The sequence below is a fragment of the Pangasianodon hypophthalmus genome, chromosome 11 (genome assembly GCF_027358585.1).
Source record: "Pangasianodon hypophthalmus isolate fPanHyp1 chromosome 11, fPanHyp1.pri, whole genome shotgun sequence".
Lineage (NCBI taxonomy): Eukaryota > Metazoa > Chordata > Actinopteri > Siluriformes > Pangasiidae > Pangasianodon > Pangasianodon hypophthalmus.
In genome coordinates, this window is record NC_069720.1 from 21,642,839 (window position 1) to 21,662,694 (window position 19,856).

General features: G+C 39.0%; 3 protein-coding genes across 6 annotated transcripts in view; all 3 read left to right on the forward strand.

The window, feature by feature from the left end:
* slc4a10a (solute carrier family 4 member 10a) overlaps positions 1 to 2,848 on the forward strand; it is a 45,722-nt gene extending 42,874 nt beyond the window's left edge. For 3 of the 4 annotated variants that reach the window (XM_026918518.3, XM_026918535.3, XM_026918544.3), the window contains one exon: positions 504 to 2,846. The gene's annotated coding sequence lies outside the window, so the exon portion shown is untranslated. Of the gene's footprint in view, positions 1 to 503 lie in introns of all 4 variants that reach the window. The other variant, XM_026918527.3, reaches the window with a different exon arrangement.
* A 5,554-nt stretch (positions 2,849 to 8,402) lies between these two features.
* si:ch211-227n13.3 (uncharacterized) lies at positions 8,403 to 11,931 on the forward strand. The gene is made up of 6 exons (XM_026925444.3): positions 8,403 to 8,537; positions 8,697 to 8,769; positions 9,704 to 9,981; positions 10,148 to 10,223; positions 10,316 to 10,429; positions 10,842 to 11,931. The coding sequence occupies exons 2-6, from the start codon at positions 8,759 to 8,761 to the stop codon at positions 11,515 to 11,517; spliced, it is 1,155 nt and encodes a 384-aa protein (XP_026781245.3). The 5' UTR covers positions 8,403 to 8,537; positions 8,697 to 8,758; the 3' UTR covers positions 11,518 to 11,931.
* A 901-nt stretch (positions 11,932 to 12,832) lies between these two features.
* nxph2b (neurexophilin 2b) lies at positions 12,833 to 18,989 on the forward strand. Its single transcript, XM_026923268.3, has 3 exons — positions 12,833 to 13,013; positions 13,335 to 13,442; positions 17,633 to 18,989. The coding sequence occupies exons 2-3, from the start codon at positions 13,383 to 13,385 to the stop codon at positions 18,368 to 18,370; spliced, it is 798 nt and encodes a 265-aa protein (XP_026779069.1). The 5' UTR covers positions 12,833 to 13,013; positions 13,335 to 13,382; the 3' UTR covers positions 18,371 to 18,989.
* The last annotated feature ends 867 nt before the right edge of the window (positions 18,990 to 19,856 follow it).

The following is a 19,856-nucleotide window of genomic DNA, read 5'->3' on the forward strand; positions in this document are numbered from 1 at the left end:
AAAGTTCTGTGATTGGTCATCTGCCATGATGGTCAGTTGTAGCAGTTCTTGGCCACGTTTATTGGCAAAAAGTACCAGACTCTGTAGTGAATATTACAGTCTGGCTTGTGGGCTTTTGGATCACACACTGTTGCTAAATGTGAAATAGTATCACACCTATTAGTAATACAAAAGGCCAAATTAAGATTCTCTTCAATATAAAACATATCATATTTATATTTTTAATATATGAGAACATGAGCTGGTCTGATTTGTTCTATTTCTGATTTGCAGAAAGATTTAGATGGCATTTAGCTAAAAAGTTGGCTAAGTTACTCTTTAAGTGTATAGAGTCTGTATCCCAGAGAGCATATTTGCATGTTTTTTGTTTATACCAAAAGCTTTATTCTTTATACTATATTCTTTATTCTTAATACTTTGTTTTGGTGTTTTGATTTGATCTGCTCTTTCCTTCTGTATTTGGCTGACCCTGTCTTTATTTTTCTTTTTCCGTGACATTGTAGATCTCCAGTGAAAGACATCAGGAGTGCTAAGAAAACAGAAGAGGTGAAGGACTGGAACATGGACAGGGAGACGAGTTTGTGACTCTCATGTTGCTTTTTAAAATACAAAAGAGAAGTATTGTGGCACCATATAGCACTAATCTACGTTTTACTGTAGCTCACTGTGTGTAACACTGCTCACACTCCATTCGACAATACATGTTTGTGTGTGTGTGTGTGTGTGTGTGTGTGTGCTGAATGCCTGAAAATGTGTGTTTGTAAAGGAGAAAGCTTTGTGTGAGATCCTTTTACAGGATAAATATATTGACTTTTAGGAGTTTTACATTTGAAGCTGCTTTTGTTTTAACCTAGATGTATTTTTTATGTTTTGTATTTTTGATGGTAGCTTAACCTTTTCAATATCCTTGTCATACAGTATGAAAGATACCTACTTCATCTATAATGAAGTTGATATTTAATGTATTTTCAATGCAACTTCTTGAACATAAGGATTGCAAAACAGTCAGGTGACAAATTAAAGAGAAAAACAACACACAGTGTCTGGTGTTGTGCCACCACGAACCGTCAGAACAGCTTCAATGCACCTTGGTCTCGATTTTACAAATCTCTAGAAGTGTACTGGAGGGATGAACACCATTCTTATGAACGATATTCCCTCAATAGGGGTTTTGATAATGGTGGTGGAGAGCGCTGTCTTACACATCAATCCAAAATCTCACAAAGGTTTTCAAATGGATTGCGGTCTGGTGACTGTGAAAGCCACAGCATGTGATTTACATCATTTTCCTTCTCATCAAACCATTCAGTGTGCTCTCATGCCCTAGGGATGTTGACACTGTCATTCTGGAAAAGATCACTCCCATCAGCAGAGAAATGTTTCATCCTACGTTAAATGAGATCAGTCAGAATCACTTTGTATTGTATAAAACCCTACAGTTTTTCCTATAATTTGTCACCTGTCTATATATTACTGTAATTGTGAAAGCAAATGAAATAAATATAGATATATAACATTAATTAAAATATTTTCTGACAGCAAATTCTTGTCTATGATATCTCAAGTAATCCCAGTCTATGTTAATAACTGTATATAAATGTCTGTCTGGAACTGTTAAGTATTTCATTCAGCATACTAACACTTTGCAAGGTATGCTGACACATTTCTTTGTAAAACCTTCCACAATAACGGCGACCAATATTTTTAAATGTACTTTTATGGACTGTTGTATCTTGTATAGTGTGATTTTTTGTCAGACTTCTTAGATTTACTATCCAAAAATACTGAACATAAAATCTTTACATTTTGAACATTCTACATAAGAGCTGATGCTGCATACATTTGCAAATACCGAGTAATATATTTTGCTAAAACACTTCTAAAAACCACAATATTGAGTAATACATTTGTGTTTTGCTGTGGCCATACTGGTTTTAATGTGTAAAACCATCGCTAAGAGGAGATTCATGTTCCCGAACAAACTTATTAACACAACTGTGCAGGCAAAATACTGACAAGAGATGCAATAATCCTTTTAATAAGAGGGGCATTATATCATGTATTAACCAGAGACAAATGACCTCGAACAAATGATCTGTACGTCCAGTTGTGTATGATGTTCATGTGTAATATGTAGTAAATAAAAGCATTTATTTCACATGCAGATAGGAATAAAATGGATGGGGATGTGTGATAGAGAATATTTCCATGGTGATTTCAACACTACTGTAATGTCTTATGTTGCCATTTTATTATTTTTTTGTCTTTTTTTTAAAGTTTTGTGTAAATATTGAACTTAACTTACAGAATACTGGTACAGATTGATGCTGAGCGATAAATTCAGAATTGCTTATTTAAAGTCGTTTCTATTTACGATGTTAAAGGATGGCCATGTGTCTTTACACCTGTGTGACATCTTCAACAGATACGGTAATGGCACATAATCATATTGTTCATGCACAATATTTACTACGTATGTAATAAGAGGGAAATTATGTACATTTCCTTTCTCCAACATGCCATTGACATGTAACCACTGTATCATCCAAACACATTAAATATTTACAATTTAAATTCCAAAAAAGTCTTTTTTCATATTTGTTTTCTGCTAAAATGCTAAAGTAAATGTCTTTGCGCTAATTGCGGAACAAAATAGCCCTATTTGATGAATGCACCAATGGCTCCCTGGTTTGATCCTGAGCTCAGGTAACTGCCTGCATAGAGTTTCTGTTTTATACAGAGCTTCACATTACAAACCTAATGATAATATACTGATGCAATTATACTGATATATGTACAATAGTTAATCTCTAAATCTGTACATACAATATGTACAGTCATGGGAAAAAGAAAGTACACCCTCCTTCAATTCTATGTTTTTATTTATCAGGGCCTAAATAACAATTGGGTGGTCCTCACAAACTTCTATAAACAAATTACCGAATAAACTAACAAAAAAAACACACAACAGATTTCAATATGTAGTCATTTTTTCCCAAAAAAATATCAACATTCAGAAAGCAGGTGGGAAAATATAAATCCACACTATAATTGAGTAAGATGTAGAACCACCTTTAGCAACAATAAGTTGAAGTAAACATTTTCTGTAGAAGTTTATCAGTCTCTCACATCGTTTTGGAGAAATTTTGATCCACTCTTCTTTACAACATTGCTGCACTTCATTGATGTTTGAGGGGAGAGTGAATGGGGGTGTACTTTCTTTTTCCCATGACTGTATAATATGAATAATCTGTAATACTTTCACTTAAGCATTCTCTCTAATGAGGACTGAATCCCTAGTAAACTGATTCATCATGACGTGTTCGTGAGCTGGCTATTTGGTTGAGCAAGTGTGAATACACCAGCTACGAACAGCAACGCAGCTCAACAGTAATTAAACTTACAGCATAGTGCTCTTGATTTCTCAAATCTGAAGGTGTTGATTAATTTTCTTTAACAGCATGGCTTTCGCTGTAGTTCCGACAATTCAAACAATAGATTCATTTTAATGCATTCATTCTAATATATAATTTTTTCTTATACACGGGGACTTGTATGTCAGACGATCTACGTGATGTACCACTAATAATAAATAGATAAAAATTAAAAATATAAAAAAAAGAAAATGTAATTTTTGATATGTGTTTTTTGTTAGGAGACGTTTATTTAACATTTAAGGAAGGAGTCTCCAGTGTGAGAGACTTGAGGACAGAGAAGTTTGCACTTTCCTGTTTTTTGGTAATGACAAGCTGCGTTTAAAATTGTGGTGGATTCAGATGCTGTCCTGGGAACACTCTGTTTAAACCAGGAATACACCCTGGATGTGCATACAATTAATTAATGTTATACTGTATATAAGGTGTATTCAGCATTATGAACTGATCTTTAGATAACCAGATCCTTCATCTTAAGTGAGACTCTGGGGCAGAGCATGTGCACAGTGTTTTCCTCAGGGAGCACAAGTGCAGGGGAAGCATCAGTGCATACCTCTTAGCTCAAGTGTGTAAAGAGGAAGCGATACTGAAGCAGCTTCGCGGCTGGTTTGTCTAACTTGGGCATGCTCGACATGATTGTGAACCACTTGGCAGCACCAGACCAAGTGGCCTGACAGAGAGAGGATTTTTAATTATAAGAGAGTTTCAGAGATGGTCAGTGCATGGTGGTGGACATCATGTGCACATTTCACCCTGTTTAAATGTGTATATATGATCATAGAGTGCTTCCCGAATCAGATTTAAAGTGAAATTCTTACTTCTGCATCATTTGGTCTGATTTGGGTTTCCTCTGCAAAAAAAAAGAAGGCCAGAAAAAAAAGAGTTTATTAAGGGACAGGAAACAAAATTTTCATCATTTGGTCAAAAATATGGCAATGGAAAATTGCCATATCTCTGCATCTTTCTTGTGCATACAGAGAAATCATGGAAAATCAGGCCACAATGCTGGTGCTAAATAATTTTTCTTATGAGCAGATATTTCACTGGCGGAAGAGCTAGTGGAATGTGAGAAGAACTAACTCAGAATCACATAATTTCTACTTCTGCCTTCTGCTTTTTAGCATTTTACACTTTCTCTCAGTCTGGTTTTGTGATGACCCTATGGAGGTGCAAACAAAATCACACTCATTGCATGTATTTGGCCTGTTGCTCTCTGACATTGACCTTGAACATTTCAGTGCTTTGGGTGGCCAAGTGGATCTCCATGGTGATGGCCAGTGTTAATTAGGCAGGCAACTGAATTGCCGCAGGTAGGACAGCTTTCTTTTCCTCACCACACACACTCACATGCACACACTGGTTTTTCAGGACATAGGATTATACATATGCAACTAAAGGCATTGTATGTATGTAATTACCTCATATGTAATCTTGGACTTATTTGCACAGCACCCACTACCTCAGCCTGATGATGCACAGCATGTATTGCACAAACAACTGCACACATCTGCACCTTATTCAAAATACAGTTGTACTGTTTCTGCCGCAGATCTCTGTATCCCTTAAAACATATTTTTATATTTTTATAGTTTTCCCTTCCTAACTGTATAGAAGTAAATTCTGGTTTATGTACATTAAATTTTTAGGTCATGGACAGTTGAAAAAAGCATTTCACTCACGTCATACTGTGTATGGTTGTGTATGTGTCCAATAAAATTTGAATCTACAAATAATCATAAATGAAGACAATTTGAGATCCAAAAAACACTGAAAAAAAAAACAACCCCGAAAAAACAGGGCTGCTGGGAAAAAGATGTCATTTTCATTCACAAATGATAACAACAAATAGCAACATGCAGAACATAACTTTATTCAGCTCCTGAACTCGACACCCTGTGGACCTTTCTGTCAAGCTTTCTATCTTCTGTGAAAAGTATGTGACTGAGTAAGCAAGCTAATCATGGGACGCAGTGCTGCTGTCAGTCAAAATAGGATCCTTTAAACTGCATTTCTTTCAAGCTCACATGATTTGCCTGGGAAGATTTTCTTTTCATAAAAAACGGACGAATGATCATTTAAAAATGATGAAAAAGACATGCAATGCATGTTCAATTTAATATTAAAAAAATTAATTCAATGGTTAATTAACCCTAACCCTAAGCCTAACCCTAACCCAGCAGAGATATGTTGCCCTGCCCTTCACAGTGCCTCATCTGTATGGGCTATACAGAGCAGCAGTTTTATAAATAAATCAGAAATGCATGCACACCACTGTTAAATTGTTTCCCATACAAAGACTGAGGAAAAAAAACCAAATCAAAACAATTGTGACTGGGTTCCCGCAGGATGAACCTTTTTGGCTACATCCAATTTTTTGTGCGATTTTTGAGATGTAGTTGGGGTGGGAATATTGTTGTAACCTGGCAACCCTGCCCAAAAGCTCTATATGAATGTAAAAACCTTGTGCTTTTTTGTTTCATCCTGCAGGATCCCAGTCACACACCTAGTCTCAACGTGAAGCTTTCTGGCAAGCTTTATTACAACAACAACAACGACAGCACCAATATCAATAGTGGACCTACTATTCATATCTGTATTTATTGTTTAGAACACATTACCTATTCAAGCTGAATAATGAATAATAATAATACATATTTGGTTATTTCCCTACTACTTAACCTTCCTGTTATGTTACGGCTCAATTTGACCCATTTTCACTTTTGAGTAGTCTGAAATACTGTTGTCCTCTCCTTTTCTTCCTGAGATTGTTGACTTTTCCCATTTAGGGTCATGAACTTACATGCAACGTCTGATCACACTGATGTGTTGCGGAAGGTCTGTAAAATATTTGTATACAAAGATGATGTTGTGGGTCATTTTGTCCCTGATACTTTCAGGTTCAGAGATGGTTTAACAGACCTAAAATAAGAAAATCTTTGATGTATATAGTTGTTATGACTGGTTCTGTTTGCCCTGAGAGGGTAAAAAGGAGCTTCCATTTCTTGTCAGTGCTGCAACAGACTTTGTCAGACATAGATGCTAAAATGAGCTCCAAAAGACTGACAGCCCAAGAAGTCTTTTCACTGATTTTGCACTCTGATACTGAAATTGCAGAAGCGGTCTCAGAGGCAGAGGATGCTTCAGATGTAGAGGACAATACAGCTGAAGATCCAGATGTTGAATTTTCTTCAGGTGAATTCGATTCAGAGGACGAGTCTGCCATAGATTCCCTCCATTAGAAACAATGGAACACAGCCACCATCAAGAGGAGCTGGACCATTGAAATCTAAAGATGGTAGTATAGAATGGTCAACTTCACCACAACAAAGCCAAGGCAGACTATCAGCTTCCAGTGTAATCAAAATGGGTCCAGGACCTACAAGATTTGCTGTTACTCGAGTATATAAGCAGCTGTGGTAAAGGCCTGGCAAAGCATCTCAAGGAAGGAAACTCAGCATCTGGTGATGTCCATGAGCTCCAGACTTCAGGCGGTTATTGACTGCAAAGGATTTGCATCCAAGTATTAAAAATAATCCTTATATTTTATGATGTTAGGTTGTCCAATTACTTTTGAACCTGTGAAAATGGAGGGACTCCAATGGTTAATGCAATATTTTTTGTAAAACCCCTTGAATTAAAGAGGAAAGTCTACACTTCAATCACATTTCACCACATTGTGGTGGTGTACAGAGACAAAATTATGAAAATTGTGTCACTGTCCAAATACTTATGGACCCGACTTCAGCTGTCAGCATATAACTGCCCATTGGCCTCTGGTGATTTTCTATAACAGTGTAGATGTATCTGGTTACAATGCCTATATCCTGTGGACTCATCACTCATCACTCCTCAGATCCTGAGGCGAACCCAACCACCTCAGTCCTCAGCAGCTGCAACCATTGTCCAGAAATTTCAAGCTGGCATACACAAACCTGCAGCCAATCAGCAAGCAATGAATGCAGTGGCTACAGGTGATGGCAAGAAGTGGAAAAGGTGCCAGGTCTGCCACACTCAGCAAGACCACATCTGCAGAAAGCACACACTTACACTGTGCTCATCATTTGGGGAGAAGAGAAAAAGTGAGAGAATTATTTTGACAGAAAGAGTGAAAGAGTGACCGTTTCTGAGAATACATTTACAAAATAAAAAAAAAGGCCATCTTAAAGAATTTTGAAATATTTGCATCACATTAATTAACAGTATTATCAAAGTGCTGCAGTTTGTGACTAAATATGTTTATTAAATATTTCTTGAATATGATGCACTGTATATACCATGTGTTGTTCTTTTTACATTTTCTGACAATGTATAATACAGGTTTACTATTTTGATCTGGCTCTTTGCCTGTTTTTGTGTGTATTTCACACACTTTCTTCTCAGGTACCCCAAACTCAAATACGACCTGTTAAATGTGACAACAAATGCTGAGCCTTATTATGAGATTTGTTTTTTTTAATGTCTCACTATTATGGGACATTAAAAATGTACATTATGTATTATATATATATATATATATATATATATATATATATACACACACACACACACACACACACATACACACAGTGGGGTACAAAACAATTTGCTTACATTTAAATAGGGACCTAGAAACAGTGCAAATGTGGTCTCAGACTTTTTGGACCCTACTATGTATACACACACACACACACACACACACACACACACACACATTTGTTTGTTTGTTTATTTGTTTGTAGCAGGAAGAGTGTAAGTGTGCATTTCCTGTCCTTTGGTATCCAGCAGGGGGCGACACACACACACACACACACACACACACACACACACACACACACACACACACACACACACTTATTTATTTATCTGTCTATCTATTTATCTTTTTTGTCTGTCTCTCTGTCTGTCTGTCTGTCTGTTTGCTTGTCTGTTTGTTTGTTTGTTTGTTTGTTTGTAGCAGGAGGAGTGTTAGTGTGCAGTGCTTGGTCTTTGGTATCCAGCAGGGGGCGACACACACACACACATCATGACTGCTCAGCCTGTTTGTGCCATGAAGAAGAAGAGTGGCAGTAGCGGAGCTGTTTGAAAGCAGAGGTAGAGGAGTGCTGGGGATTTCTCTCAGGAATGGTGAGATGGAAAGCATACACTTCATTCTGAATGATGGTTTGCATGAGTAGACATGTTCTTCTAAAGAGACTGGAAACTGGCTTCTTACACACAGCGCCTTGATGATCTGTTGTGGAAGCGACACTTTCACTTTCTCTCATTGTGTTTTTCTTCACACAGATGCTGATGAAGCGGTAAATCCACGCTGTGAAACCAGACAGATTCATAATCCAGATGTGGGGATGGACTGCAGGTAAGAAGCTCAGCTCCATGGCTTCCAGCTGGAGGAAGAACTCGGGTTGGATCTGATCAGACATTACATCCTGTGTGTGTCAGTGTACTGCCCTGTAGCTCACTGGTGCAGTACTGAGTGCTGGCAGTGATACACTATATGATCAAAAGTATGTGGACACCTGACCATCACACCCATATGTGGTTCTTGCACACCGTTATATAGGATGCATTTGTATGCTGTAGCTTTACAATTTCCCTTCACTGGAGTTAAGGGGCCCAAACCTGTTCCTGCATGACAATGCCCCTGTGCACAAAGCGAGCTCCATGAAGACATGGTGTGTTAAGGTTGGAGTGGAAGAACTCGAGTGTCCTGCACAGAGCCCTGACCTCAACCCCACTGAACACCTTTGGGATGAACTGGAACACCGACTGAACCCCAGACCACCTCACCAACATCAGTGCCTGATCTCATTAATGCTCTTGTGGCTGAATGATCACAAATCCCCACAGCCACGCCCCAAAATCTAATGGAAAGCCTTCCCAGAAGAGTGGAGGTTATTATAGCAGCAAAAAGACTGAATCTGGAATGGGAAAGCACATATGGGTGTGATGGTCAGGTGTCGACAAACTTTTGGTTATAAGGTGTATGCAATACTTCATTTTTCGTGTGACGCTGTAACCTTCTCTCTCTCTCTCTCTCTCTCTCTCCAAAAAAAAAAAAATTTTTTTTTGAGGTATAAGGTTTTCACAGCTGTAGGAGTGAATATTTATGCAGTCACAACTTTTAGGGTTTTTCTACTGTAAAAGAAAATACAGTAGAAAGAACAACTTAACAGGGTCAAGCATCTTTAAATACAGTAAAAGGTTGATGTAAAGATATTCTGTACAGATAAATCAGTAATGATGCTACACCCTTGTATTAAAATGTGTCTCTATGTAACGTGCCCTTTCAGAAGGAAGAAAATAGCCTTACCTGTGGGGTCAAAGGCTGAAGATACACTGAAAACGCTCTGGATGACCAAAGACACTTCAGGCCACATGTGTTTATCTGACAGTCTGTCTAAGTCTTGTGCTGAGAGTCCACTGGACGGCTCAGGTTCTGAAGACTCTGTGGTGTCGGGCCCCAGCTCACCTTCTGCTGCCCTTCATTCACTGAGATGCAGGAAGTGTGAGAGACTTTTCTCCAAAATGAGGAGACAAGGGCCTCCAAGAAAAAAACAAAGAGACGACGGTAAGCATTTTACAGATGTCCATTTTGACAATTAAATCATGCTTGTTGCTTTAATTACTATGAGAATATTATGACCCAACATTTGTGCCTAAAGGTTATTTGGCTATTAGAGACCCAAATTCTTGAGTATCTACACTAAAGCATCCTCTCTAATCACCCCTCTCAGATCCAGCCTCGCTGTCATGTGACGAGTGGCTGCTTAATAAAACATGGCAGCCACAGAGACAGCAGCAACCCCGAGGGTATGTGTGTCTTAGAAAAGTGCTTTAAAAGAATTTGTTGCATTATATGTTCTTGTGATGCTTAAAAACGTGTGCTGGATGTTTTTCCTCAGGAGGTTATGGGTGCACTTGAAGCGCATCAGGCTACGAGCTGCAAAGCAGTCAGACGATGCCATGGCGAATAAAGCATGGTCACTCTGCTCGAGACCTCACGTGTTCCTGCAGAGGTCTGTCCAGAAAATGTGATTGGAAAAGATTTCTAGATTGGATCAGCAATAATAAATATACTTGTCTACTTCTTCTTTCTAATTCTGTCTAGTATGTGATGGAATGCAAGATTACTGTTCTTTAAAATCATTAGCATAATGTTTGTGATGGTATCAACTCCTATAAAACGATATTAGTTACCCTCTAATCACTGAGTCTGGGTCATGAGTGTATGCATGAGTGTAAGATGAGAAAACAGTAGATGCCACATTAGACCTCATTAGTCCAATCTATGGTAAGGTGGTATGATAACAACACTATACTATTATTATTATTTTCTAATGGACAACAGTTTAAAATATTGTGATATCATAGGGTTTCCACTGAAATGGATATAATGGTTAGAGTCTTTTTCTTTGTTTTTACTTATAGGAACTTGCGTCGCTGCAAAAAGATGTTTGGAAAGCCATCTAAAAGCAAAGCGAAGCCACTCCATCAGCGGAGAAATCGAGCAAAACCTACATGGCCCCTGCGCAGTGCAAAATATCAGAGAAAGAAAAGGAAGTCCTCGGAGAAAGACGATACATCGGAGCATCTTTCACCGGTGGATCTCGACATTCCCACGAAACATGATTTGCCTGCAAATGACAGCACTCACACTCACCATGAGGGTTTGCAGCGGTTGGAGAAAGTTCCCAAGAACCAGTCTGTCAGTGATGTGAGTGGCTTGATGGACATCCAGGCTAATTGCAGTGGAGTGGAGGGAACTCGTAGGGTGCTGAAATTTGACGCTTCTCCCAGTGCTGTGCTAGCTGAAACACAGAAACCAAAGCACCGCCTTGTACATAAGAATGCAGGAGAAAAATTACATGAAGGCCAAGCAGATTTCACAGTGAAGAATAAAGATTGTCCCAAAAGGCTAGATGATGTTCTGTGTGAGGATTTGGAGGTGTTTCGGACACCGACGGATCTCTTCAGTGCGGATTTGAAGATCAGCAGGAAGAGCAGGCCATCGCGTCCGTTTGGCGCACGGAAAGACAGCTTCAGGACCATGTTGGCTGCACTTGGGCAGGGTCATAACCAGATTATTAAGGAGTCCCATCACTGATGCTTTTGCAGAAAATGTAAAAGTTATAGGTTTTTTTTTTGTAATTTAGTGTTACAATTTCAGACTGCACGCCAGTCTATGTATTCAGCTTGTTCAGCCTGTATGTCTATTGTCCGATACCTTTCCAAGATACAATTTGTGTTTTGCATGAAGACTGTACTAAACGCTCCCAGACTTTGCACCACATGTGCTTACAGGACCTATTTATTAACTGTAGGAAATGTTAAAAGACTATTCAAAGGCTGGCATCAAGTCACAGTGTTTGTGGGAGTGAGAATAGCAGTGACTTTATAGAAGACTAGTTTAAAAACATGTTTAATTGTAAATGTTATTGCATAAAGTACTTTTTTGGATTTCTTTAGTCATGTTCTCATTTTTCGTTGCTAAAAAAATAAATACAGTTTAATAGGTTGATGCAGGACAATGTCTTTGGTGCAGTTTCAACACTGACCACTAGATGGCGGTTGTAGCACATAAGCAGGAAGTCCAAGTATTTAGGTGTATAGTAAACATAAACCTTGTATTATTGTTATTATTGTTGTTATTATTATTATTCAGTCTGTTTAGGATAAGTCAGATTATATAATGTTGTTATATAATATAATATTTTATATATATATATATCTATATATCTATCTATCTATATATATATATATATATATAAAATATTATACACAAATCCATAATAATAATAATAATAATAATAATAATAATAATAATAATAATAATGATACACACACACACACACACACACACATATATATATATATATATATATATATATATATATATATATATATATATATATATACATATATATATATATATATTTATATAGTCATTTTGGTAATCAGTGTCTTGTTATGGAGAATTTCATTACAGTTCTGCCAGCATCTTGTGTGTGTGTGTGTGTGTGTGTGTGTGTCACAGCTTGTGGGCAAACCTAAGACACCTTTGACACTAATACACTCCTGTATTGAAAATACTGCTCTACACATGACCCACTTTAAGATGAATCATGATTTATAGTGCTGTTTATCTCAGTTATTAGAGCACCTTATAGATCACATGAGTCACTTATGAGGTCTTAATGCTTTAGGGACACTATATTACGGAAAGCTGTTCAGTGTGCTTGTGTGTGTGTCGGCGGTGAAGTTAACCTTTGTGAGGAAAATGATGGTTAAAAAAAAAAAAAAAAAAAAAAAAAAATTGTGCTCAGTTTTGTGGCGTCGTCGCTCGTGATTGGTCGCGAACTATCCGAACTGGAAATCTGCGTCCAATCAGAAGCTGCGCGTGCTGCCCGGGGAACGCCACCTGCTCAGAGCGACTTCAAACCGGGAGCGCGTGCGACTAGCAGCTTTTAACAGCGAGCCGGCAGGAGGATCTGCAAGGAGGATCTGCAAGGAGGATCTGATGACTTTTAAACACTTGTGTTTTTGAACGCCAGTCTGCTACAAACCTCCTGTTCTGAGCATCAACATGCACGGAGTTGAGCTGTGAGTTTAAAGCCTTATCATACACACACAGTTCTCACATCACTCTAGCATCTGTCTGCTGCAGAACATCTGCACACAGCAGGAGTGTTTAAGCTGAATGGGGATTGTTTCTGAGTAGTTTTGTCTTGAACCATTATTTGCAGTCATCTTTATCATCTTTAAGCCTTAATCACAAGGCGAGGTTTCTGCCTTGCTGTAGATGTGTGTGTGTGTGTGTGTGTGTGTGTGTGTGTGTTTCACTTGTGTGTGAGTTTCATATGGAATAGTTGTAGTCAGACACAGTGCTATGTAACTTTTGCATCTGTTCTTCCTGACTTGCAGCCTGAAGATCAGCTTAATCAGTGGACCTGGTTTTTAATAACCACATTCATGTTAAAAGCTCTAAAGATGAAGCATCTCTCAGCTCTGCTGGTTTTGTGCTTGCACATGGTAAGATTTTTGATTTATTATTATTTTTTTCTAATCGAAAATTCCAACAGGGCCACACTTGAAGAAATTTCTTGATGGACAGTTCATTTGGTCATATTTATTGTTTGTTTCTGAGTAGATACAGTGTGGCTAAAACGGATTTAGGCATGCAAAAACACTAACAAGGACAACTGTTTTTTATTAAAACAATAAAAGAAGTACACAGAATAAGATTATAGCAATTCGACTTTGTGTTTTTTTAAATGAAATCAGCAGGTCAGTGTTTTAGAGCACAGGTAAAGTACAATCCTACACATTTGAGTGTTTTTCCTGCTTCCAGCACACTTGATTCATCCAATCAGCTATATAACAGTTGATGTGGGTGTGTGAGAGTAGGGAGAAGACTAAACTGTGCAGGACAGGGCGTACTGTGCCCCAGGACCGGAGATGGGAATCTGTGTTCTGTGAGCACTTGTGATACGCCCGCTACACTCTGAAATGCTTATCATGACGTAATTTCTACCGAGGATAGCATACCGTCATATTGCCTCATCCACCTCCAGTGACAGCGAAGCACTGACAGATGTATACAATTTGATAAGGAAATGTTACTGCTCCGCTTTACCGTGGCAGAGATTCAGCAAAAGAATCTGCAAAAACATTAAATTTTTGATTTGTACAGTACAATACAATGCAATCTTCTATATAATGCATTACACAATTCTATCCCTTTTATAAGAATATTACTCTTCAACGTTTGTGAAATATGATTACTTGAAATGCTGAGTGAAGAAAAAAAAGCGTACATACAAATCAACAAACTAATCAACCATCGCCTTAGCCTAAAAAAAAAGACATTAAAAAAAGAAGAAGACAATTCTAGTAATCCACAAATGAAATATAACAATTGGAACTTAAGTACTGTGCTTAGACTTTTATGAAAATATGCAGTGTGTGCAGCACAATGGGCTCCTGTTCTATTCGATTTTCTATTTTCCAATCCCATTGTGTCACATGCATTTGTTTAAAATAATTTAAAGACTACAGTGCTGGCTTTCTGCACATCAAGGCAGAATAAGATGCATTTTTAGTGAATCTTTACTGCTACTGTGTAATTAAATCCAGTGTGTCCTTGGAAAGTATTTAGTGCAGATTAAACTGACAGATAGCAGTTCAGTGGAATATGCAGAACTGCAGCATGTTATATTTACCTAATCCATCTCCTGAAGAAATCCTTAATCCACCAATTTTACCCCCCCCCCCCCCCCCCCCCCCCCAAATTCTGTCTCACAGAGAGGCAAGTGCTTGATTTATTTTCAGACATTAATTTGAAATGGTACATGTTCATGGTGAGGCCCACACACAGAAAAGACAGGTCTTAGTCCTTAAGACTAAGAAATTACAAATGAGAATGGCTCAGCGTTGAGTCCTGCCTGAGCGTAATCCTCTGTTTTTCCTTACACTTTATTGCACCTTATTTTTCTTTAAACTGCAATAAAATAGGCTTACATTGGATTAGGTCTCAAATCTTATGATTTCTGAAAAGATTTATTGATTATTTTCAGATAAGGGCTTACGTTGGAGTAAAATTATTTTCCCCCAGTTTTGGGCTTGCTTTTTTTTTTTCTCTCTAATTTCATTCTTAGAGTTGAATTGAGCTCATGACATTTCAGCATCAGTGAAACTGACTTGGATCTTTACCCCAGCTGGGTTCTGAACCTGAAACGAAGGCGTACTTATTTGTATAGACTGCTGAAAGAATCGGCTTTCACTTCAAACCTAATTCACGCTCACATATTTCTGTTAGCCAGCATGCTTACTAATATTCGTCTTCGCTGTACAGGAATGCATGTTCCAATAAGGACCTCACCAAATTGGTGGCCTTTAAAGCTTTAAACGCTAACATTAACCCTGCATTCTCATCTCATTCTCAGGCATGCTACTTGGTCTCTGAAAACCTGCATATTTAACGCTGCAGGCAAATCAGTGGGTTTGTAGTTGCTTTGTGAATTGTGGTGCCTTAGTGATTGATGGTAGCTGTGTATGTGTGTGTATGAGAGAGGATAGTGTAGTTAATCTCATAGGCTCTGTGTGTGAATATGCACAGGTGAGGGCAGAGATAGTGCGCACTGGGGCTAAAGCCGAACCAGTGGAAGCTGTATCATGGTGCTGTATGCGGAATGCTGGTGAGCAGACTGTGTACTGACTGGTCCTGTAGTGGAGAAGTGCCTGGAGTAGTGCTGTAGTGAAGTGTCACCCTTTCACCTTCCGGCATTCTTCAGGGTCTGGTTTAGATGTTCCACATCACTGTTCTCACCTGAGAAGCCATCTGAATATGGTTCCACCATAGGCCTGCTAACTTGACAGAAATTGTGGCCCATTGTCTGTGGTAATTGCCAGTGTCAGCCCACAGCAGGCCAAGTGTAAACCCAAGAACTGCTTGGGTCACCTATGGTCACATCACAGATGCCCACTCTGTCCCTTTATAATTTTCTCCTGGAGGTTAAACAGGATGTTGTGGTTGAAGGCTCTAAAACCCATCCGAACAAGGCAGGTCCATGTGAACTTTGAGAACTCACTGTAATGGACACGCTGGCACCCAAACTGGTCCACGAGATTTTCAGGCAGTGTGAAAAGTAATAATTGAGAAGAAAATAAGACAAAACATATTTTGGCGTCTTGTCTGAAAGGTTTGGCATTGAATATTTTGAAGTTTTCAATGCAGTGTCTTTCCACCCCAAGACACCGGGTTAGCCTGAGAGCCATTGAGTACACTATATGGCAAAAAAGTATGTGGACACCTGACCATCATACCCATGTGCTTGTTGAACATCCCATTCCAAAGTTGGTTCCTCCTTTGCTGCTATAAGAGCCTCCACTCTTCTGGGAAGGCTTTCCACTAGATTTTGGAATGTGGCTGTGGGAATTTCTGATGTTAGTGAGGTCAGGCACTGATGTTGTGGGCGAGACAACATGGTGCAAAGCCAGCGTTCCAGTTCATTTCAAAGGTGTTCAGTGGGGTTGAGGTCACGGCTCTGTGCAGGACACCAAAGTTCTTCCATACCAGACCAGCTCGCTTTGTGCACAGGGGCATTGTCATGCTGGAACAGGTTTGAACCTCTTAGTTCCAATGAAGGGAAATTGTAAAGCTGCAGCACACAGAGACATTACTGTGTGCTTTTAATTTTATTGCAACAGTTTGGGGAAGGCCCACATATGGGTGTGATGGTCAGGTGTTCACATACTGTATCCATATAGTGTACGTCTGACAAGACTCTGGTCAGCAAGACAGTTGGCACCATGGGTTTACCAGGTACTGCAAGGAATGAGGAGGTAGCAGTGTAAACATTCCCATGGGCAGATCTACTTTGAAAAAAGTTGACTAAAACCTTAAAAAAAAAAATTTCTCAGTCTTCACAATAACAAACACAAACAGACCAGACCCATTTTCTGGCCATTGAACCAACTGTTATAGACTCCAGTGCTGCAGCTCTGTAATAGGTGTTGATAGATTAGTATACTAATGCATTCACTAGTCAATGAGTGGGAAATTGTCAGCTAGTTGGGAGAAGATAAAACAGCAAGGCAGATGATAAACAAAGCAGACTAAATATATTTCATTAGTCTGGATGAAACCAAGTCGTTACTCAGCTGCCCTTTCTGTAAGACTCTGCTGGGAAAAGTTTATGGAATATTATCCATTTTATTGTTTTGTGCAGACGTGTCCATGGAACTGTTTTTTTTTTAATCCCATCTCCATTCTGACCAATCTTGCCTGATTCTGAAGAAATTCTGATAAACCTAGATTCTGCTAAACCTAAATCTAACCCTAAACTTAACCTCTTTTAGTTTCTGTAATAATAAATGTTTTGGTTAAAAAAAGCAGTTTTCTTTATGGGGACAAGACAAATGTCCCCATAAGGTAAAAACTCAGATATTTATACCTTGTTGGGACATTTGGCCCCACTAAAAACATCACACACAAACACACACACAGCCACAACTTCTGCATAGGTTAATCATGCATAGTGTCATATCTGCAGTGTGAAGGAGGTTTGGGTGTATGTTAGTGTGCTTATTGTCAGTTGATACAATGATCTTACTACCATCAATGGTTTTCTCTTTACTGAAGCAATCCTTGATCTTAGTTTGTTTTGGAAAGTAATGAAACCATGACGTAACCACCCTTTTTTCCTGTTTTGTGTCTAAAGGTCATAAGTGAGGCAGAGCCCAGTGCAGCAGTAGGCCCGCTAGGATGGAGGGAAAACGATAAGGAAAAGAGCATTTCTCAGCATGGTTCACACTCAGATCTCCTCAAACCCCTGTGGCTTTTCTCACACCTGTCCTTAACCAGTGAAGCCCCCCAGCAGCTTGCAGTGCAAGACCTATGGGCCTGGCTGTTTAATCGCACAGAAGAGAGTGAACAGAGTCTGGCTAGAGCCAAGCGGCGGCCTATTGTCAAGACGGGCAAATTCAAGAAGATGTTCGGTTGGGGAGACTTCCATTCCCACATTAAGACAGTCAAGCTCAACCTACTCATCACAGGCAAGATTGTTGACCATGGCAACGGCACATTCAGTGTCTACTTCCGTCACAACTCCACAGGCCTTGGCAACGTGTCGGTGAGCCTGGTGCCACCCTCCAAGGTTGTCGACTTTGAGATCAGCCAACAGGAAACTCTGGACATCCCCAAAGACACCAAGTCCTTCAACTGCAGAGTGGAGTACGAGAAGACTGACCGGAGCAAGAGGACATCCTTTTGTACCCATGACACAGGCAGGGTGTGCTTCCAGGAACAGACGCAGAGCCACGTCTCCTGGCTCTGCTCCAAGCCCTTTAAAGTCATCTGCATCTACATTGACTTCTTCAGTGCTGACTACAAACTGCTGCAGAAAGTCTGCCCAGACTACAATTACCACAGTGACATGCCTTATACTTCAATGGGGTAGAGTTCCCGGATTGCCATGAGCTTAAATGTCTGTGGAGTTGAATTTCTGTCATCACAGCCCACCTTTCCTTGTTACCTTCTTGTGATGAGTGGGCAGAAGAAAGTAAACTACGCTGAAGGTACTGCTGTGAGCAAGCCTCACTGAAGGTTCAAGATTATTTTAAGGAAAAGAATCTTAAAAATCTGTAAAACATTCAAAAACCTAACATTTTGTCATGATTCACCTTTTGATAATGTTCCCTGTTTTGCATGTTCTGACCATTCTAAAATATTGTAAAAGTATTTGTAAATTTGATCTTCATCAGTACTTAGGTGGACATACAAACATACATACATGCATACATACCTTCTCACACTGACCTCATGAGTGTAACAACGTTCATTCATTCACTCATTCATCTTGAACCATGATTCCTTACCAGATTATATATAAAATAAGAAAACAGATCATCTGTTTTTGATGTCCATTATGACATTACCCCTTAATTGTGTTCACTGATGTCTTTATGTTGTATGCCAAGAGAGCAAGCTATGATGTGACACATTCTATAATCATAGTGAATACCCGCTCTTTCTGTACAATTCACTTTGATCATTAAAAATGTGTGATCCCCAAACAATTAAGACTAACTCTGTCCTCATGATTATTATATAACTGACTTTTTGAACACAGGCCTGATTAAGGAGTATGTAGTACAATGCAAATTGAAAAAGCAGCAGTGAAAGGAATGCAGAAAGAAGCCAAGGGCTAAAATATAATAGTGTTCTGACAGGCCTGAAGTTAAGCACATGGTTTCACTAATAAACAATATGAAAAGCAGGCTATAACCGTATGGCTCAAGTACTGCTCAATTAGTATAGAAAAGTTTCAGATTGATACTGGGGTTTCTCTTAAATAATATTTAGCACTAATTATTGATTACTGATTTTTTTTCTATAAAGCAGCTATATAATTTTTTTCATGTGCCAGCAGTTACAGTGCACTTTATAACTGCTGTATCAGCTATTGTGTACAAACCTTTCATTCCTTGTCACTGTACCCTAGCAATACCTTGGAACTACACTTTTATATTGCTAATGGAAACAAAATGTTTTTGACAGTCTAAGGAAGACAAAAGTCTGCTCTTGGAGATTTACTGTCCTGTCAAGAGTCACCATAATCTAACCCATCTGACTGCAATATTCAGATGTTTAGTTTTTATTAGCTAGATCCGATTATAAAGGTCTAAGCCTGTAACTGTGTCAAGAATCTATCTATCTAGAACATGGAGTTTTGCATGTTCTTCCTGTGTCTCTATGGCTTTTCTCTAAGTTCTCCAGCTTCCTCCCAACTCCAAAAAACATGGTGATAGGTGGATCGACTATGCTAAATTGCCCCAGGTGTGAATGTGTGCGTGGTTGCTCTGTGATGGACTGGCGTCCCATTCAGGGTGTTCTCGTCTCACACCCAGTGCTCCCGGGATAGGGTCTGGATCCACTGCGTTTTA

Excerpts from the sequence above, each read along its gene's own strand:
- nxph2b (XM_026923268.3), top strand. The coding sequence starts at position 13,383 with ATGTTAAAAGCTCTAAAGATGAAGCATCTCTCAGCTCTGCTGGTTTTG. Across the intron at positions 13,443-17,632 it reads TGGTTTTGTGCTTGCACATG|GTCATAAGTGAGGCAGAGCC; the intron begins GTAAGATTTTTG and ends TTGTGTCTAAAG.
- si:ch211-227n13.3 (XM_026925444.3), top strand. Across the intron at positions 9,982-10,147 it reads AAAAAAACAAAGAGACGACG|ATCCAGCCTCGCTGTCATGT; the intron begins GTAAGCATTTTA and ends CACCCCTCTCAG. Across the intron at positions 10,430-10,841 it reads CCTCACGTGTTCCTGCAGAG|GAACTTGCGTCGCTGCAAAA; the intron begins GTCTGTCCAGAA and ends TTTTACTTATAG.